The sequence below is a fragment of the Engraulis encrasicolus genome, chromosome 17 (assembly GCF_034702125.1).
Source record: "Engraulis encrasicolus isolate BLACKSEA-1 chromosome 17, IST_EnEncr_1.0, whole genome shotgun sequence".
NCBI lineage: Eukaryota > Metazoa > Chordata > Actinopteri > Clupeiformes > Engraulidae > Engraulis > Engraulis encrasicolus.
In genome coordinates this window covers 29,849,658-29,877,177 of record NC_085873.1, presented here as the reverse complement: position 1 = coordinate 29,877,177, position 27,520 = coordinate 29,849,658, and the positions used below count along the sequence as shown (strand labels likewise).

Genomic DNA, 27,520 nt, shown 5'->3' with positions numbered 1-27,520 from the left:
GGGGAAACACTGCATGATTATTTTTTTTTTACGTGAGTGAGGTGGGAAAAGAAAGATTAGAGACGAGTCCTTTAAAACTGACAGAATGTACAGTCAAAAAAGAAAAGCAATAAAGAAAAAAAAGAAAAAACAAACAAAAACAGCGCAAATGTATATACAAACTGGGAAAAATACAAGAATTCTGATTTTACACTTAATTACAAGATATGACATCACAATTTAGAAATGTTAAATAAAAATCTAAAAAAATTGCATGATGTGAATCTTTTTTTTTTTTTTTTTTTTTACAATGCAATTATTGCATTACTCTTGACCCTGCCGTAGTGTTGTTCAACCAAATGACTGCATATTAGACAGTACAGTCTTTAGTTTTCAACAGCAGACAGGTTCTTAGTGTGGTGCAACAGTCCAGTGTTCTCTTGCAAAAAAAAAAATCTTCTCAGTCCAAGAAAAAAATATTATTGAATTGTGTTGCACACAGCCTCTTTACCTCCTCTGCAAAAGAGAACAAACCAAAGAGAACAAATTAGATTTGTGATGCTTTAAAAATATCTTCACATAGACCAGCAGATCACTGGCTTGTGGCTCACTACCTGATTTCACTTACACATTGTATTCTGCCAATAGACTTGAAAAGTGACATCACCAAAATGCAGTTGAAACCCCTCCCTTGGTTCATTAAAAAGACTAAGGATTTTAACATGGTACCTCTGGATTTTGGTCCCTGTTGAGAGGAGTAGAGCATTGGACTGAATACATTACTGGTCCATCCACTAGTTTTTACGACTGACCAACTCAGCTCAAAAATGCACACAATCCAAAAATGCCATGTTAAAACCCATACACTTTTTCAAAATGGGGCCAGGGGTGAGTTTTCGACCATATTTTGGTGATGTCATTTCACAAGTATATTACAGTGCATCTTCATCATCAAGTACAGTCTTTAGTTTTCAACAGCAGACAGGTTCTTAGTGTGGTGCAACAGTCCAGTGTTCTCTTGCAAAAAAAAAAATCTTCTCAGTCCAAGAAAAAAATATTATTGAATTGTGTTGCACACAGCCTCTTTACCTCCTCTGCAAAAGAGAACAAACCCATACACTTTTTCAAAATGGGGCCAGGGGTGAGTTTTCGACCATATTTTGGTGATGTCATTTCACAAGTATATTACAGTGCATCTTCATCATCAAGTACAGTCTTTAGTTTTCAACAGCAGACAGGTTCTTAGTGTGGTGCAACAGTCCAGTGTTCTAAGTTTGCAACAATATGTAATTTAAGCATATACCATATACTAGCAGCCTTAGGGTAGGGATATGCTTGCAGTGTGACTTGCACACATGCATGTACTACCTTATACACAACACCGTGTATGAACGAGTACACACAGGCCCTGTGATGGTGTTTCACAGGGGGGGGGGGTCAAACGGGTATGTTGTCCCGGGCCCAGGGAGATAGGGGGCCCAGAATTGGGTCCCCATTACATTGTATGTATTGGGTTGGGGGCCCTTTCAGATGACTTTGTCCTGGGCCCAACAAAAGACGTCAGCGGCCCCCAGTGCACATACTTGCTGCTTAACTATCTGAGCACTATGCACAATGCTGGAGGCATCATCTTGGGGATAAATAGACAACAAGGCTCTCTCTAATATTTTCCACCTTGTTTGACTCTACAGCGACCTAAATATCTCTACTCTACGTACTCTGTATGGAAATTTGTAAGATCTCTCCTAACGCTTGTGTTAATATTGCACCACGCACATGTCTTGAATCAAGCATATTCCGGGCCTTATCCTAAACTACACTATGATGCCAGAGCGAAACATTGCCTTATTATTGACACACTTTAAAATGAATATTTCTAATGACTTGTTGTACATATCCATTTAGAACGGCGGAGGACCTACCATTCACTTCAATTAAGTTGGCGTTCTTCTGATTTAAAATGACGTAGAGTTCCCTCTGGTCGGACTTCTTGCCCACCACCCAGTAGTCTGTCATGGCCTTCACAATGATCTCCTCATCTTCATCCACCCTGAAGGACAAAAGGACAAGTAGAGGTCATTCAAGGACAATCCTTCAAGATTCAAGACACAGTTGTGTTCTTGGTCTACTGACTAGATAGTGAAAATACTACATTCTAATGTACTCTTATCCTGCGCAATTAACAGTCATTTAAGTGCAGAGATCGTATTACATTAGTATTACATTAGTTGTTTGCTTAGCCAATCATTTTTCTTCCCAATGCTACAGGATTTGACCCTTTAACCTCTAAAAGCTATAATCAATTCCCCAACCATTAGGCCATACACAAGGATTGCACATAGCGTGGGAGTTTGTTAGAGGTATGCAGCAATTCATTTTTTAAAATAAGAACATAAGCTAGACAGTGGGTTTTTTTTCCAATTTAACTGAGAGCCTACACCCAAAGGCAGCAAAGTGTTTGACTAAAAGCATGCCTAAGTTTGCAGCTTGTGCTCTTTTGACCACACTGACAAAAAATACTATCAAATACAAGATGTGGGTAACACTTTATTTGAAAAGGATGTCATGTAGCCGGCGTAAGAATGACATGATCAATGCCGGGACCATTAATATTGATTGGTAATGACCAATGCCAGGAACATTATTGATTGTTATGACTGTTGTCATAATGTGTCATTCGGTTTTAGCCAGCCACATCAACAGATATCTACTTGACATTCAAAAAAACACATTTTGACAACAGTCAGGAACATCAATAATGTGTCATTAATGTTCCAGGCATGATCATATCATTCTTGTGCCAGTTACATCACACCCTTGTGTAGACCCATAGAAAGTGTTACCACATAAGCCATAAGCAGTAATAAGAGGGTTTTTTTTCTCGAATTCATCTGATAGCCTACCTAGCAGATTGGTGCAGCACCAAAAGACATTACTTACAATTTTGTTTTTTTTATTTTAAGCATGACTAGGTTTGCAACTTGTGATCTTTTGACCATACAGAGAAAATAAATACATAGTATTAGGATTTTTTTTTTTTTTAAGTAGTGAGTTCTGCAAGCAGCGTACCGGGCAAAGTCGCAGTTGATGTCCCCTAGGATCTTCATGAGGTCTGGGTGAACAGAGGTCAGGGAGACGCTGGCCGTCTTGCGCATGTGGATGGTGCTCTTCTCAGCCAGGTTCATGTGGTTGAAGTAGATGAACTTAAACTGGGGCTCCTTTTCTGGCCTAGTATGGACATTTTCAAAAAGAAAAAGTTATTATTTGGCAACAGCCCAAAAGCTTGTCACACTCTGCTTAAAGGTCCAGTATGTAACTTAAGTAATTTATTTTCCAAATGTATGCGGCCCATTCACAAATCTTTTCATGAATATTTACTGAGTAATAACCTAACATTCACTGGTCGGACAGAAGTACACAAAGTCTTGGAGCTAAATATGTCAATTACTGGTGATTCAAAATGGCGAACATGGAGCAGAACCACCTATTCATGTGTGAACGTGTACATTTCCAAGTCATAATAAATACTTATTGAATATACAAGAAAAAATAAAAAGGCAGCATACATTCTTGAAATAAACTACTCAAAAATGACTTACTCTACCTTTAAGAGGCTATGCTATTTTTACTGTAGGTGATAAACTGAGGTCAAACGCTGCATTCAGCATGGCCACCAAGTCCACAAGCCTGTGTGCTCATCATGAGACAGCACTGATCGTCAAATTTCACACGCTGTGCATCTAAGTAAGGACAGGACACCATGCTGCATACAGAGCACTGCTGTAAGCTGTCCTGTAGGCAGAGTTTGATTTAGGACAGACTTTCCTGACTGCTGGCGTTACAGTATGCGAATGAGCGCACCGATTATTCACCAGCTGAGAGCAGCAATGATGATGCAATGGATGCTGATTGCGGAGTTGTGGAGTGCCGGTCATTAGCGAAGGCTGTGTGTGTGTGTGTGTGTGTGTGTGTGTGTGTGTGTGTGTGTGTGTGTGTGTGTGTGTGTGTGTGTGTGTGGGTGAGAGATATTTTTGTGTGCGTGTGGGATATTAAGTATGTCTGGAGTGACCCTGATATCCAGCCATTGAGGTTGCACTGCTAATATATGGTGTGTGTGTGTGTGTGTGTGTGTGAGAATGTGATGGGAGTGACCATCACTAGGGTTGCGGGTCTGTTCTGACGGTCACACCAACGAGCCTGGCTCTTTGGTGTAGCTGATATTAGGCGGTTCAGGTACTTCTGCTCACATATGGTGCGTGTGCGTGTGTGCACGTGCGTGCATGCGTACTAGTGTACTAACCCTGACATTCAGCGATTGAGGTTGTACTGCTCACATATGGTGTGTGTGTGTGTGTGTGTGTGTGTGTGCGTGTCTGTGCATCTGTGTGTGTGTGTGTGTGTGTGTGTGTGTGTGTGTGTGTGTGTGTGTGTGTGTGTGTGTGTGTGTGTGTGTGTGTGTGTGTGTGTGTCTGTCTGTCTGTGTGTGTGTACTAGTGTACTAACCCTGATATCCAGCGATTGAGGTTGTACTGCTCACATATGGTGTGTGTGTGTGTGTGTGTGTGTGTGTGTGTGTGTGTGTGTGTGTGTGTGTGTGTGTGTGTGTGTGTGTGTGTGTGTGTGTGTGTGTGTGTGTGTGTGTGTGTACTAGTGTACTAACCCTGATATCCGGCGATTGAGGTTGTACTGCTCACAGATGTCTGAGGCCAGCAGGGTGAGCTGTGGCCCCACTAGACTGTCAAGCTGCTCACAGAACTCACGCGTCAGGTCCTCAGCAGCTGGAGAGAGAGGGATGATGGAAGAGAGAGAGAGAGAGAGAGAGAGAGAGAGAGAGAGAGAGAGAGAGAGAGAGAGAGAGAGAGAGAGAGAGCAAGTAAGAAAGAAAGCAAGAAAGAAAGGGGGTGAAGGACAGGGTAGAAGGGAGTGACAGACAGAAAGATTGACAGAAAGAGAGAGAGAGAGAGAAAGGGAGAGGGAAAGGGAGAGAGAGAGAGATTGAGAGGGGTGGGAAGCAAAAAAAGAAAGTGTGTCATTGAGGGGAAGAGAATGAGAGCAATAGAGGAAAGGTAAGGAGTACCAGGGTGAGAAAAGACGAGAGTGAGTGAAGGAGCGGGAGAGACGAGATAACAAAAGAGTGAGAGAGAGAAAGCGTGAGAGCAAGAGACAGAGAGAGAGAGAGAGAGAAAGACACAAAGAGAGAGAGAGAGCGCAAGAGCAAGAGAGAGAGAGACGGAGAGAGAAAGATAAGAGCAAGCGGAGAGGGAGAAGCGATAAAGGAGAGAAAAAGACAGAGAAGGAAAAAACCAAACGAGTGCAGATCAGCTGTGCTGCAGTGCAAGGGAAGGACTCCCAATGGCAAGAGCTTCAGTCAGTATCAAAGTGTCGACAATTTTGTGTGTGACCTCCTAATCGCTGTTAAATTCCTGTAGTCAGTGTGTGTGTGCACGCTTCATCTCAATCCAGCTCCCCTGCTGGGGGGGGCATGGGGGGTCAACCGGAGGATGTCCGTTTTGCTGTGCACATCACTTTTACAGCTGTGCTTTTCTCACGCACACGCACACGCACACGCACACGCAGCGATGAAGGACAAGATCAGTATGTGTGTGTGCGGTGGAGGTGGTATTACTAAAGGGAGATTGGACTTAAAATTGGTTTCTTTTGACTTTGTTCTCGGTCAACTGAAATTTTCCAGATCAACGTGGCTTACTGATGACATGATTTTACACAGAGAGAATCTCGTATAATGCTTACACAATTTCATATTTGCACAGCGACAGCCTTGTAATAATGAATACCATCCCTAAGGAAGAAGTGCTTTAAAGTGCTTCAGGAATAATAAGAGTAATTTGAGAGATTTTACCACAGCAATTCAAGAGAGTTTACTACAAGAACACTTTAGGAAGGGAAGAAAATGTAGAATGTATATAGATTGGCAGCAGTACTTCTGTATGCATACAGTACATATATTATATCCTTAACCTTTTAATTCAACATTAATTCATATGCTTACCATTTATCATGAAACACACAGCTGCACTCATTGCCTGTGGACAGCAAAGAGGGAAAGAACAACAATTAGGTCCAAAACATATTTTGAATCCTACGGACATCAATGTAAATGAGGACTGTCAAGCGTTCAAGCGTTATTTTTTGTCGTTTCAACCATATACATTCACACAGGATATAACGTGATGAAACCAAGGACCAATTCGAAGATAATTACGAGTATAACAACACACAAAAATATTTGAACAAAATAAAAGTCAAATCTATCTAAAAAGCATCTCAATTCAAACCAGTCCTGTTCCTTCATATCAAGATGATGCCATGCCATGGCCAGAGGTTTAGGCATTTAGGCTGTGTGCCAAACAACCTGGTTGACCCTACCAACAAGCCCAAATGACAGCTGCCACGTTTGCAAATCTCATTATGTAATTTCAGGTGGCATAACCAGACTGACGATTATGTAACCGAGAGGACATTGAGGAGAGAGAAAGAGAGAGAGAGAGAGAGAGAGAGACATTACTTCAATTACTCACAAAACCTTTTAGAAAAATTATCGTGGAAAAACACAGACACACACGAGATGCACAACTTACGGGATAAAATATCATCTCAATCTGCTCACCAACATATGCTGCACAGACCTCCATCTGCCCTTGGGCTCTAATCACAGATTATTTTCAGGTCATCCAAAAAATGAGAGAGAGGGAGGGGGGTTTAGACAAAACTACCTGTCCTCGGAAGCGGTGTAATTGCTAAAAGTCTAAAAATCGAATGGAGGTCCAACATGGTTTCCGCTCCAAATCAGGCTTAAAACTTCCATGAATTTCCTTCCCCGTGTCTCTCTCTCCCCCCACTCATTTCCGGTCTCTTCTCCACTGTCCTGTCAATAATTAAGGCAAAAAAAGCCCTACAAATATTTAAATAAATTCCATGAATTTTCTGTCTTTGAGAGGTTTTGGGGGCAAAAAAAATGTGGTCATCAATTTGTGACAGCCAGTCTTTCAAATCTTTTTTGAGCCGATTCTTCTTTTGGATGGGGGTTGGAGAGCCATTTCAACTCAGTCTCTCCCCACTGGCCTCACCTTGTACACGATCAAATGAAGCTCTTCGTAGTTGTCTTCCGTGTTGACGAATATTCTTGGAAACCTGATTTTGGCATCTGGATCCTTCAGACTGGCCGGCCCAGTCAGAAACCTGGGAAGAGAAAAGATCAACTTGTTACATTTTTTTTAGTGGTTATTACCTCCCGTTCATTGATGGATGATGCCAACTAGCATAGCTTGGTGGTAGAACGTTAGCGTTTGGTGGTGGAACGTTAACATCCCTCCCGAAGTCTCATACAGATGCCCGCCCAATTGGGATACTTGGGATGGCCGTCTGTGGGTAAAAAAACGGAAAAATTGGCCATTTGGCTGTTTTTATGCCATTTTGGGCCCATAGAAGTCAATGCAATTTGTTGAAATTGGGCGGAATTTAGCGCATTTTGGCGGTTTTTGAGAACCTTTTGGGCGGGATTTGATCAGACACATCTGGCAACACTGAACCCCATAGCAACTGAGTCATCAGCCTAGGCCTTCAGCTCATTGGTGTGTTGAAGCCAGGAGGACCTTAGTCACAATGCAACATTTCTATTTTATCAATAACTCGACAAGGGCTCTAAATTAACAACAACCAACAGACCAAATGCTGGTGAAATGTCGGACCAACTGGCTAGCCACTTTGACCAATTAGTGAGTGGGTGTTTGGCTTGTAAGATTAACATCTGCTAGCCATTTTGGCTGGTGATGAAAAAGTTCATTTAGGACCCTGAACTCAAGAAATATTGAAGATGTCCTCTCAATGTCATTTCATTAATATTGCTGTGCTCCCCATTGTTATTGAATGTGTTACGCGTTGGTCCTGTTTTAAAAAACGTTCTGGATGCTTTGTTTCAAGCCTTTTCTGCAAGCTAGCAAGGTGGCTTGTGGAGAAACGAGAGGGTCTTCCGGGTTTGTCGTCTAAAACGGTCTCTGATTGGCTCCCTCCTCCTGCTCTGCAGAGAGATCATCTAAAGTCAGAGTCGCCATTTCCCCGGGTGGTACTGCACTATAGGGGCGCCAACGGAGGCGTGCAGGCTCCATTCAGGGCTGTGGTCTTTAGACAGCGACCCCTAAGCGAGCTGCAGGCATGGACCGACCAGAGTGGGACGGCTGTATGTATGAGGCTTTGTGCTCTGTGTGTATCTGAGAGAAGCAACCAGCTGATAGCTAAGCTAAGCTAGGTTTCGGGCCACCAGACGTTGCTGGTTTTACTCGACATGTTTTTAGAAAAATGGGTCGACATAAACCTTTGTTGGCAACGTCTTCTTTCGATGTGACGCAACACAGAAAGGCTTTCGTGATTCGCTCGTTTCTCTGCATTATTTATGTTAATTGGGAAACTCCGGGAAATACAGCCAGCAGAGGTGACGCACCGCTATGAGAGCCTTGCATGTGAGTTTAACGTGGGGTGACCGTCCGATTTTCAAAAGGAGTGAGTAAAACTGTGTTTTATCGGAAGTTGGACTTTAAGTTAATTTATGGAAATTACCTAGGCTGCAGAAGCTATAATCCGGCACACAATGTGAACCATCGCCGACTTAGAATAAATAATAAAGAACACGAGAAAAACACAATAGCAGTCCAGATTAAGGCCCTTGACATTGAATATCTAGGTCAACTATTCGATTCCATCCACCCTGGGGCCCTAGTACCAACCAACACAGAAGAACCGTATCACATCAGCGAGACATTGATATGAGTGAATCTAAGAGTTAATGTGCTGGAAAGCAGACTTGGAAACAGAGCTGGGTCTGGCTTCAGTGCACCAGAACAGCCACGTCATGTAACTTAAACCTACACCTGCCGCAACGCACCGCCCCACACCGCCCGCCACTGCTGTCACTCCTGCAAAGCCTCCTGCCCTTGGCCCGGGGGTCAAACGAGGAGAAGGATGCACCCGCGCGATTTTGATTTTGGTAGAGAGGGAGATAGAGATAGAGGAAGAGAGAGAGAGACAGACAGCAAGGCAGAGAAAGAGGGGGAGAAAGAGAAAAAGAGCAAGAGAAAGAGAGATGGAGAGATAGACAGATAGAGAAGATGGACAGATAGAGAAGAAATACAGACAGACAGACAGACAGACAGACAGACAGACAGACAGACAGACAGACAGACAGATAGATAGAGAGGTGGGTCCTTAGCAGAGATCACACGAGGATGCAGCAGCACATTTCTGGTTTTGGTACATAGTCGGTTGACGTAATCCCAAGCTGCAAACATGCATTTTTTGGTCTTTCGGTGTGCAATATACTTTCGATTATTAATGTATGTGACAAAAAAAGTGTTGCAACACTGCTCTGTATGCACTTTGTGCTTTGAGAATGTTATGTTGGTGTTTCTGTGGCAGCCCTGTACTTGCTCTCCTTGCAGTTCTGTACTTGCTCCTCACACCTGACCGGACTGTGTATATCTCTCCGCCCAAGAAAAATAATTGTGGTTTAGGGTAGGTATCCACCATCTAGGGAAGGGTATTAGACGCGACGTGGAGGAGATCTGACGGCTTTGGAAGCTATCTAGCCATTTGGGGTGAGGGACAGTGAGGGACTTTACAGGTGTGGTTTAGTGCAAGGATTCCCAATCTATTCCAACTGGGGACCCACTTGAAATGTTCACAACTGTTCTTTGACCCACCTGTGACCCAATAAACAAACACGCTAGAATAGTGGTGGTAGAAGACCTACCTCCCGTAGTGCAACAGATTGCCGGCCACCTCTGGTCTCAGTGGAGAGTCCCTGCCCGCGAGCTGTGGAATAACCCAGAAAACAGCAACAGCTGATGTTATACACACACACACACACACAGACACACACACAGACATGGGCAGCAAGAACATCATCAACACTGGTGACCCTCTGATCTACATACAACAGCTATAAATAATTACTAGGGTGCTTTTAACTCACTCACCGCCATTGACATCAATGTGGGCGTCAATTACGTTTGTTTTACAGCAAAGTCAACGTTGTGCAAAAACTTCAGGTTTCTCCACATACTAGGAGCTCATCTTATAGGTGGCAGAGGTGTGAGAGCTTTCATTCACTTTGAAGTAGGGATGGCGAAAATTGAAAAAACTCTTAACCGGCTACTGAGACTCATTAACCGGTGGTTAACCGGTTAACCGGTAATCTTAAATTATACAACGTTCGCGTGCCTGATATGCACAGCACTGATTTTTAAACATTTTATTTTTCACATAAGCCTTTTTTTCCTGTGCAGACAGGACCTGCCATGTCCAGTCACTGTTGCCAGATGGAAAATGCTGAAATATCGTACTAAAACCTCAAAATTATCGTTTTTTGGGGCTTTTTGGGAGGAAATTATTATTATAATTATTACAACCGGTTAACCGGTGGCAGAACATTTTAACCGGTTAAAGTTGATCCGGTCGACTATCGGTTAAACGGTTACCGGTTAACATCCCTACTTTGAATGGGCCCTTCCTTCCATCCAGCCCCCCATTACCTCCTCCATTCCCTTCCTTCCATCCAGCCCCCATTTGTGACTGTGTGCCCCCCCTCTCAGCTGTCTTGCTACTTTGAGGGGCTGTAGTAGACCAGAGAAACACTATGGCAGAGTTGTATAAAGTTGATGTAGAAGTACGTTATTGATGTAATTACAACAAAAGCAATATGATATTACAAAGTTGAAACCATGTAATATACTACTAGTGTTGTAATTATATTTGTAAAAGTACTTTTACAACTCTGGCATAGTGTTATACAACTCTGCACACTATGCCATATAAATACTATTGCTATTGCACTGTGGCATCTCACCTCTGGCTCGGTGTGACGAGGGAAGAGAGAGGTGGTGAGGTACTTATACAGGATCCTCATGTCATCCTGCTCCAACCCACTCCTGCAGACAAATATAATATGAACAGAGGAAGAGAGGGAGAGAGAGAGGAAGAGAGAGAGAGAGAGAGAGAGAGAGAGAGAGAGAGAGAGAGAGAGAGAGAGAGAGAGAGAGAGAGAGAGAGAGAGACAGACATACAGAGAGAGGCAGAGGTGAGGGGCAGACATAGACAGATGGGGGAGGGAGAAAAAAACAGATAGAGAGAGAGAGAGAGAGAGAGAGAGAGAGAGAGAGAGAGAGAGAGAGAGAGAGAGAGAGAGAGAGAGAGAGAGAGAGAGAGACAGACAGACAGATGGGTGCGGGAGAAAAAAACAGAGAGAGAGAGAGAGAGAGAGAGAGAGAGAGAGAGAGAGAGAGAGAGAGAGAGATAGAGATAGAGAGAGAGAGAGAGAGAGGAGAGAGGGGTTAGGTTAGGTCAGGTCAGGTCATCTCAGGTCAGGTTACTTCACTATGTTGACCTGATTAGAGATGTAGGGAATTAAAGCATGAAACATGCATAAAAACATACAACAAAGAGGAATCAAAAACAAGGAAGGTGAGGGAAATGTGTGTGAATTCTTTAATTTCCTTTTACAGTTCCTTAAATATCTCTCCTGCTACAACGATGAGTATGAGGTCAGGGACAAAAAATGGAATCTGAAACTCAGTCAGCATTCACCTCAAACCCCGCAGAGTCAGAGAGACCCTAAACCGATTTTCAGGGAAAAGAAGAAAAATGAAAAAAAAAAAAACGAAAAAAAAACCAACACATAAAAAAACGAACAGAAAGAATAGAGCACTAAAACACATCAACCGCCCACCCCCAACATACACACACACACACACACAATTTTAAATCCATCTGCTCTCATTCATATTGCTTTCCAGCCTCTGCGACGGCGACCTCTGAACTGGCTGGCAGCCATCTTGGACAGTCTGCCGTGTCTAAAATAAATGATATAAAAGCCAAGGGACGGGGACGGGGACGAGTGGCATTGTGGCCAAAGAGGATTACGCGGCGTAGTTAAAGCCGTGAGGGATTGCGGTGCCTTGTAATTGGTAACCAGGGACTAAGGCAGGCTGGTTGGGTGTGTGTGTGTGTGTGTGAGAGAGAGAGACAGACAAAGACAGAGAAAAAAATTGGTGAGAGAGAGAAAGAGGGAGTATTTGTTTGTGAAGTAGAGAGAGCGAGAGCGAGAGCGAGAGCGAGAGAGAAAGAAAGAAAGAAAGAAAGAAAGAAAGAAAGAAAGAAAGAAAGAAAGAAAGAAAGAAAGAAAGAAAGAAAGAAAGAAAGAGAGAGAGAGAAAGAGTGTGCTCATGTGGATCTGGAATAGTAGCAGTGGTGCTAGAGGTGGTAGCTCTTCACACACACACACAACTTGACACGCTTGACACACAAACACACACGTACACGAACACACACAGAAGAATTCACCTCTTGTTATTTCCTCCTCCACCTCTTGTCTGTCTGTCCTGCCTCAAGACGTGAATGTGTGTGTGTGCGTGTGCGAGTGTGTCTATCTGTCTGTATGCATGCATGTGCGTGTCTAGAGGTAACAATAATCTCGTATCAAGGAGAGACCAGGGGCTGTTACTGAATTACAGATACAACCCCTGGCAAAAAGTATGGAATCACCTGTCGTGGAGGATGTTCATTGAGTCGTTTTATTTTATAAAAAATAGAAGGATGAAAGATGCGACACAAACCTCAAGTCATTTCAAAGTGCAACTGTCTGGCTTTAAGAAACACCAAAAGAAATATATAAAAAAAATTGTGTCAGTAAGTAATGGTTACTTTTTTTAGATCATGCACAGAGAAAAAAATATGGAATCACTCAACTCTGAGGAAAAAAATATGGAATCATGAAAAACAAACAAACAAAAAAGCACTCCAAAAGCTTTTTTGAACCACTTTTGGATTTTAGAACAACTTACAGTCTCTGAGGCATGGCATTTACGAGGAAAAAAACATTCCCTTCATCATTTTTGCTCCATTTTATCTCTTACACTTAACTTACACATGCACCCAAATTGGAAAAACAACAATGCAATGGCCCAAAAAAAGCATGCAGACAGTTTGACTGGATGGAAGTCTAATTAATTGATTAATTGTGAATCCTCTATGAATAATTTGATGCTGGAAGTGTTGTCTGGTGCACTTATTACATGTTGTTGATGAAAAATGAAAATAGGATGACTGACAATGAAAACTTACAAATGTCCACTGTCATGGACAATAGCCTATGGGAATGCATGTCAGGTGAAGGCACTGGGGGTAACATGACTGCATTACATTTTCAATAAATGCACAAGTTAACGTTGTTGTTTTGGACACTTTTCTTATCCAGTCAATTGAAGAGATGCTTGGAGATGATGAAATCTTTTCTTGGGATGTTAATGGATCTTTACTTGTCATACTGTAAAATCAGTGATGTCATCCATTGAAGAAAAACATATCGTCAGCTTACAAACAGTCTGGACCTCAACCAAATGAAAATCTGAGGTAGACGTTTAAGAAAATGGTCCATGACAAGGCTCCAACCTGTAAAGCCAATGTGGTAACTGCAATCAGAGAAAGAGTGAGTAAAATTGATGAAGGGTACTGTTTTTCATCCATTAATGCCATTCCTCAGAAGCTGTGGGTTGTTAAGAAGCCCAGAGGTGGTGCAAAAAAGTCTTGAAGCGTTCTTTTGTCTGTTTATTTTTCATGATTCCATATTTTTTTCCTCCGAGTTGAGTGATTCCATATTTTTTTCTCTATGCATGCTCTAAAAAAGTAACAATTACTTACTAACTTAATTGTTTTTCTTGATTTCTTTTGGTGTTTCTAAAAGCTAAACAGTTCCCCTTTGAAAATGACTTGAGGTATGTGTCGTATCATTCATCCTTAGATTTTTTATAAAGTGAAACAACTCACTGAACATCCTCCACGACAGGTGATTCCATACTTTTTGCCAGGGGTTGTATACAGTAGACTAGAGGGCACCCTGGCAATTCAAACAACACCACACCACACCACACCACACCACACCACACCACAACACACCACAACACAACACAACACAACACAACACAACACAGCACAGCACAGCACAACACAACACAACACAACACAACACAACACAACACAACACGGCACAACACGACACAACACAACACACCACAACACAACACAACACAACACAACACAACACAGCACAGCACAGCACAACACAACACAACACAACACAACACAACAGGGAGGGTTTTGGTGAGCTGCCACATGGGCAAACAAAACACACAGCGTACAGCGTGGCATCACCACCGTGTGGGTGAGATGGCTCCGCTACTGTTGAGAGGCACTCCTACTCTGTGGGAACAGAGGCGCCAGGTGTGTGTGTGTGTGTGTGTGTGTGTGTGTGTGTGTGCGTGCGTGTGCGTGTGCGTGTGCGTGTGCGTGTGCGTGTGCGTGTGCGTGTGTTATGAGGGGGTGAGGGATTTGTCAAGAACTAAATGCTGATTGGAGCAATTCCCAGATGTTTTTTTTTTTTTTAAAACAGCCATATTTTTAGCACAACTCCCCCCAAAAAATACTCAAAACAATCAAAAAAGGGACATGAGATACACAAATACTTTTGGCTTGGCATAGATATATTTTTGGAGAAGGAGAATGACAGCTTGAGATGATGGAAAATTCTCACCCCCATACATGACAAAAACAGTCAGGCTTGTACTTGCAGCACAGGTGACAGAGACAGAGACAGACAAAAAAAATCTGCTGGAGCTCCTAAACATAACCCCAACACAGTGTAAATGTAAATAGCAACGCATTTGCATGAGGAAAAGGACAATGAAACTAAACCTAGAACCGAGCAAGATAACATGAAGTTGCGGTGAAGTTGGAAACGGACACCAGCGCAAACAAAACGAAACCCAAACGTTAAGTGATATGGCCACACAAGAAACAAACATCAACGCATCAGTGGAAAACCAAACCGAGAAGGAGGCATCCAAAACAAACTCATGAATGCATGGAGGGGGAACAGACACTGAGGGGAGGCGAGGGGAGATGAGAGAAGATGGAGAATATGGAGGAGGAGAGGAGAGGAGAGGAGAGGAGAGAGGAGAGAAGAAACGGAGAGAGGAGAATAGAGGAGAGGAGAAGCGGAGAGAGGAGAGGAGAGGAGAGGAGAGGAGAGGAGAGGAGAGCTGGAAGACACAAGAGGGGAGCCCAAGGGAGCATGATTTCCTCCATGTCAGGAATAGAGGGTTGGTGGTGAGGACAGGAGAGGAGAAGAGGGTATGACAGAAAAGGAGAGGAGAGAAGAGGAGAGGATGACAGTTGGTGAACGGGTATAGGAGTTGGTCATTGTAGACTCAGGAAAATGTGTATTTGACAAGGCTCAGTCTCTGCGTACTGTAATGTAACATAATAAGGACATACCATATGAAGCGTGAAAGCCCAACTCGGCTCCAACTCCAATTACCATTGTCATTGTGACACAGCACTCCACAGTGCTCACTGCTTACTGCACACAACTAAGTAGCATTTATGCCTCACCCGTGCAAGGGGGCAGCCCCTAATTGCACTCCAAAGGAGCAGTGGAGCGGGACGTTACCATGCTCAGGGTATCTCAGTCATGAAGGATGATGGGGGACAGCACTGGGAAATTACTCGCCCCACCAACCTGGCAGGTCGGAAGTCGAACCGGCAACCTTTGGTCTCGAAGTGTGACGCCCTAACCACTTACCCATGACTGCCCTTGAACAGATTGTTGTAATAGAGGAAGACTGTGTATGTGACAAAGCTTAGCCTCTGTATACTGTGATGTGATGTGATGTAGTGTATTGTAATGCAATGTAATTTAATAAGGTCATCGTACCATATGAGCTGGTCATTGTAGAGGAACGCTGTGTATTTGACCAGGCTCAGACTCTGTTCCACCCTGTTGACGAAGGACTGGATCTTCAGGTACGTCATCTTGTCCAGCGGGAAGAAGCTAATACCCCCAAAGACGTCCAGCAGATCACAGGACTGCAGGTGCAGCGTCTGGAGATACTACACACAAGCAGAAAAATGCATTTAAATATGAAATGCCTTCGCATTGAACAGACACAAGTCACGTCCAAAAGTTCAAGTTCAAAGAAGGACAGCAGACTGAAAAGGTACATTTATTGTAGATGTTTAAAATAGAAGCAATCACAGTCACAAACAGTAAAGACTCTTTCGTGAGTATCTACTAGACTAATGGTTGAGCTGGCCGAGCCCAAGGCAAGACCCTTGACATGTGTATGTATGTGTGTGTGTTTGTGTGTGTGTGTGTGTGTGTGTGTGTGTGTGTGTGTGTGTGTGTGTGTGTGTGTGTGTGTGTGTGTGTGTGTGTGTGTGTGTGTGTGTATGTGTCTGTGTGTGTCTGTGTGTGTGCTCTTTAAAAAATAAAAAAAACTAACTAACCGTTCTTTGCATCTGCACTTGTTGTTCTGTATATTTCCTGTGCACTTTGTATCTGCTAGTGATGATGGCTATGATTATGTCCTCTTTTGAAAGTCGCTTTGGTTGTAAAGAGTCTGCCAAATGCAATGTAATGTAATGTAATGTAACAAACAAATCTTTTGTATATGTTAAAATCAATTGATTTGTTTGGGATGAGTTTACTAACACTCCCTAGGCTTTGTTTTACAGTTGTAATGAGTTAGGTGACAGGCCTTCATTGACACAGCAGAGGAGACATCGGGCTGCATATAGAAATTAATGTGTAATGAATGTGAATATAGACATAAATGTGTAATATGTTGTTCAGCCCTTTTAATGGGAGGAATTTGGAAAAACTGGCCCTGTGACCAGCACCCCTCATGTAGAATGTGTGCCTATGTGTGTGGGGGGAAAAGGCATAGCCTACCCTCTATGACCCTTTTTGTCTATGCAACAATTTGACAGTGCTCTTAAATTCTTATCTCTGCTCCTATTTTGTTTTATTATTGTTTTCATTACATAGACCCCTGCATGAGGGACGAATGAAACTGTGTTGTAAACAGAAATGATTCACTGTACTGCATTTTTTGACAATGACAATGTACTACTATTATACATGTCATGGGTAAAATCTTATGTAGCCTTATTTCTCAAAATATAAATGGCTGAAATGTAGGCCCAGGCCTATAGTTTCTCCATGCGCCAATGTCATACTGTAATGTTTTGCATTTACGCTGCGTGAATACCCCCCCCCCCCCCCCAAAGGCCCGCGTGAGAAGACACCCCCACATTTCTGTGGGAAACACTGCTAGGTTGAAAGTATTTGCTTCGACTTATGTTGATCAGAATGACCCACTTCTGCAAACTCAGCTATCTACAGCAGGGTCATTTCACGTGAAATCAGACACTTTGGGACCCGACCGACCCGGATTTCGATCATACTTGGTGTGCCTTTTCAGTAGCAAGGTAGCACCCCAGAACTGCATTGGTTTGAATCTGACACTAATATTAAGGGAGAAACAGACTAGGAAAGGTTCACATGTGAGGGTAGGACACTATACATTCAGCCTTGAATATATCAGTCAGTGTTAGTCACAAAAAGATGCCTGTGGTGTTGTTTGAAAGCTCTTTTCTGGCTCTACATATTACACAATCACCTTGGAATACAACTACTCTCAGAATATGAATTATGATAAATTGAAAAATTAAAAATTGAATATCTAAAAAACTCATATTTTAAAATGGCCAGTTCCTTGTCCAAACGTAGCCGGCAATGTCATGAGCAGCACCTAAAATGCTGGTGTTCGGTCTGTTATTCATTTCAGAGAGAATTTGACTCACAAATATGGCATCATACAGACCACTTACTAATAATATGGTAATACCATAGTAGCATCACATGACAAAACAAAAACAAAACAAAATGGTCAGTGTCCATGGTCCCAGGTTTCAGAAACTAAGGCAGATGTCCATTTATACATACCAAATGATGATATGTGAATGTTTGAACATTCCTTCTCTGTGTACCTGTGCCATCTTCCCTTTACCGTACTTTAAAGAGATAATCAATGGCTACACTCTCATTTTGTACTCTACCAGTGCATTTGAAGCAACAGCTGTGTCTTTTGTAGATAATGTATAAGTACGTCCCGTTGCAGTTACAGGTTCCACTACCAGAAGCATATCCTGATGATCCATGACAAGTCTATCTGGTCTGAAGGGAAAAGTGAAGGATGGAGATGGCCCATGAGGATGCAGGAAGTTCAGTTTCACCTCTCCAGTGCTCGGCATACATTCCTCAGCACATGCTAGCCACCAGTTGCCATCATATACAGCTACAACATACCCTTTGATGCTTGAAAATGTAACACATTCCTTTACTGAGCTCACTCTTTCAACTCTGCCTTCTCTGAATGCTCAAAATGGCCTAACTTCCACTGTGTCCATTGACAATGGGCAGAAGCTGTGTAGTTTTTGAGTACCTGGAATAGTTCTTGCAGATTCAAACCGTTTCAACAAGTTCTCAGCTTCATGATGGTACATATCTGTTGTGGCAAACTGGCAATGGATGTTCTTGACATTATCCTTGACAAATTCAAACAGTTGGTATGGCGTTACAATTTAATTGTCAATAGGACGTTGCAGACTTCCTGCACAATATAAGAACCTTAAAATTACAACAAATTTTTTGCCACCACGAGGCAGATTTTCACATACCTGCAGAGTGGCACTTTTTTGCCACATCACATGGCAAAGGTCCATGTGATGGCGTTGGAGGGACAGTTAAATGGCTTGCTGCACGAGCAAGTCTGCAACGTCCTATTGACAATTAAATTATAACGCCATACCAACTGTTTGAATTTGTCAAGGATAATGTCAAGAACATCTATTGCCAGTTTGCCACAACAGAGATGTACCATCATGAAGCTGAGAACCTGTTGAAAAGGTTTGAATCTGCAAGAACTATTCCAGGTACTCAAAAACTACACAGCTTCTGCCCATTGTCAATGGACACAGTGGAAGTTAGGCCATTTTGAGCATTCAGAGAAGGCAGAGTTGAAAGAGTGAGCTCAGTAAAGGAATGTGTTACATTTTCAAGCATCAAAGGGTATGTTGTAGCTGTATATGATGGCAACTGGTGGCTAGCATGTGCTGAGGAATGTATGCCGAGCACTGGAGAGGTGAAACTGAACTTCCTGCATCCTCATGGGCCATCTCCATCCTTCACTTTTCCCTTCAGACCAGATAGACTGTCATGGATCATCAGGATGTGCTTCTGGTAGTGGAACCTGTAACTGCAACGGGACGTACTTATACATTATCTACAAAAGACACAGCTGCTGCTTCAAATGCACTGGTAGAGTACAAAATGAGAGTGTAGCCATTGATTATCTCTTTAAAGTACGGTAAAGGGAAGATGACACAGGTACACAGAGAAGGAATGTTCAAACATTCACATATCATCATTTGGTGTGTATAAATGGACATCTGCCTTAGTTTCTGAAACCTGGGACCATGGAAACTGACCATTTTTGTTTTGTTTTTGTTTTGTCATGTGATGCTACTATGGTATTACCATATTATTAGTAAGTGGTCTGTATGATGCCATATTTGTGAGTCAACTTCTCTCTGAAATGAATAACAAACCGAACACCAGCATTTAAGGTGCTGCTCATGACATTGCCGGCTACGTTTGGACAAGGAACTGGCCATTTTAAAATATGAGTTTTTTAGATATTCAATTTTTAATTTTTCAATTTATCATAATTCATATTCTGAGAGTAGTTGTATTCCAAGGTGATTGTGTACTATGTAGAGCCAGAAAAGAGCTTTCAAACAACACCACAGGCATCTTTTTGTGACTAACACTGACTGATATATTCAAGGCTGAATGTATAGTGTCCTACCCTCACATGTGAACCTTTCCTAGTCTGTTTCTCCCTTAATATTAGTGTCAGATTCAAACCAATGCAGTTCTGGGGTGCTACCTTGCTACTGAAAAGGCACACCAAGTATGATTGAAATCCGGGTCGGTCGGGTCCCAAAGTGTCTGATTTCACGTGAAATGACCCAGCAGTGGTTCCCAACCTTTTTCTTCAGGGACCCATATTTTTTACCATTGTAAGCTTTGACCTAATCGCGCGAGCGCCTGCACGAAACAGCGTCACATGATACTCTGTTTCCTGCCAAAACTCATTAGTTATCATTTTATTCCTCAATTTGTCTTCAGTCGAATATAGAAAAAACTGTTTAATGTATCACTTACATTTTGTTGCTTCTATGCATTGGTTCAAATGCTTTGTCATTTATTCAACATGGGCTATATATGGTATTAAAATGAGACCCCTTAAAATCAAAAGGGCTTCGCGACCAACTGTGGATCTTTGGCGACCCATAGGTTGGGTCCCGACCCATAGGTTGGGAACCACTGATCTACATTATAACCCATGGTGGGAAGCCGAGCTCATTCAAAAGTGTTGTTTACACCGATATACATGTCAATTTGCAGAAACAGATAAAAAAGCAGTTTAACGTTGAACAGTTAAAAAAAAGACACAATGTTGCTTTAAGACGTGCACACAAGAGAAATGCTTGGAGTCTGTATTCATGCCAAAATGCATTGTGTGTGCACTCTGCACTCTGTGTAGACAGACAGATCCCGAGTGTTGGCATGTGATGACTATTGACACAAGTTCCGTGCTCCGTTGCCACAACAATATGGGCCAATCATAACATGGAAACCAAACACAAAGCGGAGCGGAGCGCCGTATGGACTCGTGGATGTCATTTCACACAAACATTTGTCAAACCAGGATGGATGACCTCTGGTTACCCTCCAATCTAATAATTCATGAAGAGCACAGTCTGTGGCACATGCACATGACATGACCACAATCAGGTAAAGTAGAGGGGAAAGTTATGGCTGGCCATATTACCAGTAGTCAGTCCGTTAACGAATGACTTAATCGCTAACTTCATTTCTACTTGTCATCTGCAGCAAGCACATTGGATTTTTCGTTATGGTGGTGGTTGGGGGGGGTTGCTTTTGTGCATTTTATTAGACAGGGCAGTAGGGAGAGGACAAGAAATGGTTGGGTTGGGAGAGAGACAGTTGGTAGGGTTGGGAAATGACCTTTGCCAGATTTGAATTTGTGTCCCTATGGGCAATGTACCCGTATATGGTAAGGCCTGTTAACACAGTGCACCACTTCAACCTGACTCTGTTGTGTTTTAATCATGCTATATACAGTAAATAAAGTCAGCTAAATGGTCATCTCAATCAATGTGGTGCAATTTTAGTCAGGAGGAAAGGGTATTGTTGCGCTCTAGATGTTATGAAAAATAACTAGGTGTGTGGACCCAAAAGAAGTAAGGTATAAGGTAGGAGCAGGTTCGCACACTAAACAAGACACAAAGGTCAAGCACAATACAAGGAGTTTTTTTTATTTTAGTCAGAGCAGGGTAGAGCAGACGTTTCAGGCTGTTGCCATCATCAGTGCTCTCTGTGCTCGTGCAATTTTAGTCTCATCACAAAAAAAACCCAATGTCACCTCACGTTTGTTACATTTCTACCTGTCGATAATGCTAATTTGGAACGACTTTGAGTGTTATGAAAATCGCTAAATAAAACGTAGGTATTATTATTATTATTATTTATTTATTGTCTGAACTATAAGGTGTCGAAAGCATGGTGTTATGCCTCAAGTAGTAGTGAAAACAGTGTTTTTCCAGTTCAGAAATCCGTCCTGGCCAAAGGGCTTAGGTCACAGCCTGTAACCAGAGAGTTGCGGTCTCGAACCCCGGCGGGTAAGGTAACAGCCTGAGACCTGTGACTGCAGGGGATTGACCAGGATTGTCACTGATGTCCTCTCAGGCCCCGTCATGGCTTCCCCCGTTTGATTACGTGTGTGTGTGTGATGATGGGTTAAGCGAAGGTTGCAATTAGGTTTTAGTCTGTGTCCGTCCGCGTTGTGTGCTGTGTGTGGCTACATTTCGGAAGGATCGGGTTTTTTTAGGCAAAAAATAGGGTGGCACGACCACGGCTAACGTCATTTAATCCATACAATAGAGGCGCTGTGGTTGCGACACCTGACTTCTGCTATTGAATTCTGATGCTGGCAAATCATCCGTCTTGGTACTTCTTGATTTGAGTGCTGCTTTCGATACAGTTAATCATTCTATACTACTACATAGACTGGAACACTGGGTTGGCTTTACGGGCATAGTGATCGACTGGTTAAAATCGTACTTACAACAAATAAGTTTTTTTGTCGCCATTGGAAGACATACTTCATCACCAATGTCTCTGGATTGTGGGGTCCCCCAGGGCTCCATTCTGGGACCACTACTGTTCAATCTGTATATGTTGCCACTGGGACACATTATCGAGAATAACTCCATAAATTACCATAGCTATGCGGATGATACCCAGCTCTACTTATCTATGTCCCCAAATGACTATACCCCCCTTGAATCACTCTATCATTGCATGGACCAAATTAACAAATGGATGTCTCACAATTTCCTCCAGCTGAACACAGATAAAACTGAAGTAATTATATTTGGGAAAAGAGAGGAGAGACAAAAGATTGCTACTATCCTTGAAACGAAGGGACTGAAAGCAAGGGAAACAGTTAAAAACCTTGGGGTCCTCATTGACAGTGACCTAAACTTCAACAGTCACATGAAAGCTATTACTAAGTCTGCATTTTATCACATAAAAAACGTCTCTAAATTTAGGGGCCTGATGTCTAAACATGATCTGGAGAAGCTAATACATGCCTTTATTTCTAGTAAAGTTGATTACTGTAACAGTCTTTTTACTGGCCTCCCCAATAAAACCATTAAACAGCTTCAACTTGTACAAAACGCAGCTGCAAGGGTTCTTACAAAGACAAGGAAGTTCGACCACATTACTCCAATTTTAAGATCGCTGCATTGGCTCCCAGTAAGCTACAGAATTGATTTTAAGGCTATGCTACTTGTGTTTAAATCACTAAATGGAATGGGACCCACATATCTACTGGATATGTTTCAGCTGTATGCACCAACTAGGTCACTAAGGTCAACGGAGAAGAATTTGCTGGTGATTCCAAAAGTCAAAACAAAGTGTGGAGAGGCAGCCTTTAGCTTCTATGCTTCAAAGCTTTGGAACCAGCTTCCAGATGACATAAAAAATGCACCCACTATTGATAGCTTTAAATCTAGACTCAAGACAAAGCTGTTCTCAGATGCTTTCCCCTAGCTTAAATTACTTATTCTTATTATTTTTATTTTTTATTTAATTTGTTTTATTTTATTTTATTTTATTATTATTTTTACCTTATGTTTTATCTTAATGTTTTTAAATGCTTTTTGACTCTAATTCATTTCTTTCTTTCTTCCCTGTTTCCTTTCATTTACATTTGTTAACTTTGTGAAGCACATTGAGTTGCACCTGTGTATGAAATGCGCTATATAAATAAACTTGCCTTGCCTTGCCTTGCCTTGCTACTTCGTGTGCAATGCTTGCTACATTTATTTCTAGGATTACTTTAGCCAAAAGCTGTGTTTCAATACAGCTATTCATATGCAGTGATGGGCAAAAAGGATCCATTAGTTACAATCCAGTGGCACATATTCAAAAAAAGACTTAGTTTTACCAGTCCAATTCAGGCAATTGGCTGGTTGAATTGGACAGGTAAAACAAGGACATTTGGAAAACGTGGCATTAGATTGTAATTAATGAGTCCATTTTGCCCATCACTGTTTAATTTTTTTTTTAAACTTTGTGGTTGTAGTGTATATAGTAGGGAGGGGTGTTATTTGATGAAAATGTTCAGATTCAACTTTAGCCCAGATTTTCTTATGCTACCATGTCTTAGGAATACATTGATGTAAAAATTTTAAAAATCAAGCCCGAAAACCCCCCCCTACCCCAGAAATTACTTTTTAACCCCAAAAACGCCTGTTTTTGGGCTAATTCTCTATAGTTCCCAATGTTTTATGAGGTACAGAGTAAAAATATGTCCATGCTGGATCATCTAATGGCATTTCATGTGGCATGCCATGCTGGAGGTGTACTTTGAGCAAAAAAAAGTCAAATGTCAAGGTCATATTCAAGGTCAAGGGTCATCAATATGGTCTTAAATGCCTATTTTTTGCCATTTTTCCATGGTTCCCCATCTTTTATGGAGTGCAGAATAGAAATAAGTTCATGCTGGGCTATTGAATGGTATTTCATGTACCATGCCATACTTCAAGTGAGCAGCAAAATGTGTAGTGTCAGTCCTACTTAAGGTCAAAGGTCACGAATGGTTTAAAATGCCTATTTTTCATGTTTCAGTGTAGAAAGTTAGCTAAGGGCACTTAAATGGCTACTTATGTGGTATGCCAATATTTTACACAATGCAATATCTTATTTCCAGGTTATATTGAGGGTTAAAGTAATCAAAATTGCTTAAAAATCATGTGAACTGATCATGGAATATAGCCTCTTTGTACCGATGCGCCCACCTACATTCCATGATCAGTTCAGACCCAATCAGACTTTGCTGGAATGACTCAACAACATCATAATAACATTGATATGAGAGCCTTAGATAAGAGATTAAGACTTGGTCATTACAATTTCGAGGACAATAAGGTTAAAACATGCACTCTGCGCAAAGGGGTAAACGCATTGTCTCTTTTATGTCACAATGATCAGAGTGGATCACTTTTGTATTATCAGCCTGTCCAGTTAGGAAGCAACACTGCAAGTCTATTTGACTACTGTTATGCAAATTTAACAAATAGTGGGTAGAAATGGTAAAGGTAATATAAACAAGCCCCAAAACAGAGTTATCCTGTAGGTGGTGGCACAGCCTATCTCTCCTTTTCCATCCTTTCTGGCTGTTTTTAGGTCACATGCATGTTTTCAATGTCCCACCCCTGGAGTTACCATGGGTTGGTGTCGATCACCCATTAAATTTGCTCAGCTGTTATTCATCCAAGATACCACATCAATGTGTGCTGTGGCAAGAAGCAGAGTGTCCAGAGCATGGACGAGATACCAAAGACATGCCGTTACACCAGGGGACGTATAGGAGACTACACCGGTTTTAAAACTTAGAAGCGGGATCACCATCTCCCTCCTTGGGACAGGTGGCACAGGAAAAGCACTGCTAGAGCCCTGAAAAATGAGGTTTGCAGGGTACTGATGTGCATGTTTCTGCTCAACTGGTCAGAAAGTCTTCATGAAGTCTGTTTGAGGGCCTGGTATCCACAAGTGAAGCCTATGCTTACAAAGAGGCAAATAGCAATTTGCATGAACCAAAAAACATCAAGAAAGGCACATTCACCATTGGTAACATTGATGCTGTTGTTGTTAATTTTTCTTCACATGTGAAACTTCAGTTATGATGGAAGAGGGTATTGGCCCTGAATAACAAACCGACATTACAATTTTCTAAGCATAGTAGCAACATGTAGATCTGATTTGAAATTGGTGCCATGCACATAAAGTTCACTGATTTATTGTTTTCACTTGGGTCATCCAACTTGTTTGACCTTTGTCTCTTAGGTCTCTTTTGTTCTTTACACCACATTATTGTGACACATTAGCAATATTTATTATTAGAAAAGTCAAAAGCTAGATCAAAAGTGTGTTATTATTACAGGTTTATTAATTTTCACATTTGTTTTTTTCGTGAAAAACGGTTTCAAGATAGCACCCCCCATCAATATTTTGTAACCTTTGACCTGTATTATGACCTTGAAACATTGTACTTGCATAGTTCAAAGACCTAAGATCATTAAATGGACCATTATGAACATAATCTATGTGTTGTACTGGGTCAGCAACCCAATGACACAATTTTTCCCTTAAAAATCGATATTTTGTAACCTTTGACCTTACTTATGACCTTGACATTGTACTTGCATATTTCAAAGTACAACTGTGGTATGATATGCCACATGTAAGATCATAAAATTGCTAATATGGGAAATAATTTGTGCATTGTACTGGAACAGCAGTTGAAAAACACATATTTTCCCCTTAAAAATCGATATTTTGTAACCTTTGACCTCTATTATGACCTTGACATTGTACTTATATAGCTCAAAGTTCTACTGTGATATAGCATCACACATTTTAGACTATTAAATGGGAAATCATGAACATACTCATGTGTAGTTCTGGGATAACTGTGGATAAACTGGCAAAATAGGCGAAAAACGCATCTTTTTGGGTGGGAAAAGTAATTTCTGGGGTAGGGGGGGGTTTTTGGAAGATTTTTTCAAAAAAATTACACAGCAGTGTTTCAAACATGTGGTAGCATCAGAAAATCAGGGCTATTGTGGTATTTGGTATTTACACCCCCCCCTATGATATAGTCATTTCCACTGCTGACTCCAAATAGTATTAAAGTAAAATACAGTAGATATCCTTTTTTTCATCCCAAAAGAAACGGGAATCCTCAAACTGGAATGGTCTTTTTTCACCTTCAAAAAGGTAAAACCAGACAGACTAATGTGGCAGTGCCCTATACTCAGTTAACCTTTATTTAGCCAGGATTGTGCCATTGAGACTGAGCGTCTCTTCTGCCAGCGAGTCCTGATGGCCTGGGCTAGGCTTGAAACAGCAGTGGCCAGGGCCGTATTAAGATGGCCCAGGGTCCCTAGGCTACATGTTGTTGTGGGGGGGCCCCCGGAAAGCAAATTATGCGACAAATTTACATAGAGCCATAATTACGAGCTGGGCATTAATAATAACATGTCTAATAACTGTGGTGAGGAGTGTTAAATAGATTCAAAACTGCACTACACAACAGAGGATTTTTTCAATATTGCATCTTGTCACAATTCTGCATTTTGCCACCTGGCAGGCTGCAGCCATATCCAGCCCGGGCATTAATCCGGCCCTGCCCAGGAGGGCAATCTAACGTGGCCCCATCTCATCTTGGCTGTCATCATGACGTGTTCTTCACAGAGAAAAGAAAACCCCCGATAAGACGAGAAGAAAAGAAAGAAAGGAGTTAATTCAGCTCTGCCCCAAGTTTCCCCTCCTTATCACGATCTACTCCTCGTCTAGGCCAGCATGGGGTATCGCTGACCGCGGCCGGCGTAGCATTTGATTCCCCGGGTGAGACCTGCTGCGAAACGAATGTAGCACGGTCGAGTCGAGTCGAGTGCTCCTGTTTGATTCCTCTTTTGACCCAGTCAAGGTAGGCCCTGGAGGCCAAGGCAAGCGAAGATGATACCGTACTCGCCACACACACACACACACACACACACACATACACACAAATACGCACGCGTCTCTCTCTCGCTCTCACTCAAACAAAAAAACGCTGCATATGCACTGCGCGCACACACACACACACACACACACACACGCACGCACACACACACGCACGCACGCACGCACGCACGCACGCACACACACGCACAAACACACACACACACAAAGAAGACGATACGGGAGAAGTAAATCTGCCTGGTGGACTTTGCTGCCGTGTTGGGGAGACACCTGACCCCATCACCAGACATCAGACTCTGGAGTCCAACCCGACAACGTGCGTCAGGGGAAGCCTGAACATCACCCCGACCACACTGCTGAGGTGGAGGGGGAGGGTGGAGGAGGACGAGGAGGAGGAGGTGGAGGAGGAGGAGCGGGAGGGTGGAGGAGGAGGAGACTGAAGAGGAGGAG

The 27,520-nt window shown here is 42.2% G+C and overlaps 1 protein-coding gene across 1 annotated transcript in view; it reads right to left on the bottom strand.

Annotated features, from left to right (window-relative positions):
- Window positions 1-939: 939 nt before the first annotated feature.
- The window catches only part of ccz1 (CCZ1 homolog, vacuolar protein trafficking and biogenesis associated), a 34,788-nt gene continuing 8,207 nt past the window's right edge, over window positions 940-27,520 (bottom strand). The window contains exons 9-17 of the mRNA XM_063220593.1: window positions 15,758-15,933; window positions 10,838-10,919; window positions 9,743-9,804; window positions 7,068-7,179; window positions 5,990-6,023; window positions 4,640-4,757; window positions 3,049-3,207; window positions 1,902-2,029; window positions 940-1,073 (exon numbers count right to left, since the gene is read on the bottom strand). Of these exons, the coding sequence (XP_063076663.1) occupies window positions 1,018-1,073; window positions 1,902-2,029; window positions 3,049-3,207; window positions 4,640-4,757; window positions 5,990-6,023; window positions 7,068-7,179; window positions 9,743-9,804; window positions 10,838-10,919; window positions 15,758-15,933 (927 nt within the window). The 3' untranslated portion in view covers window positions 940-1,017. The remainder of the gene's footprint in view (window positions 1,074-1,901; window positions 2,030-3,048; window positions 3,208-4,639; window positions 4,758-5,989; window positions 6,024-7,067; window positions 7,180-9,742; window positions 9,805-10,837; window positions 10,920-15,757; window positions 15,934-27,520) is intronic.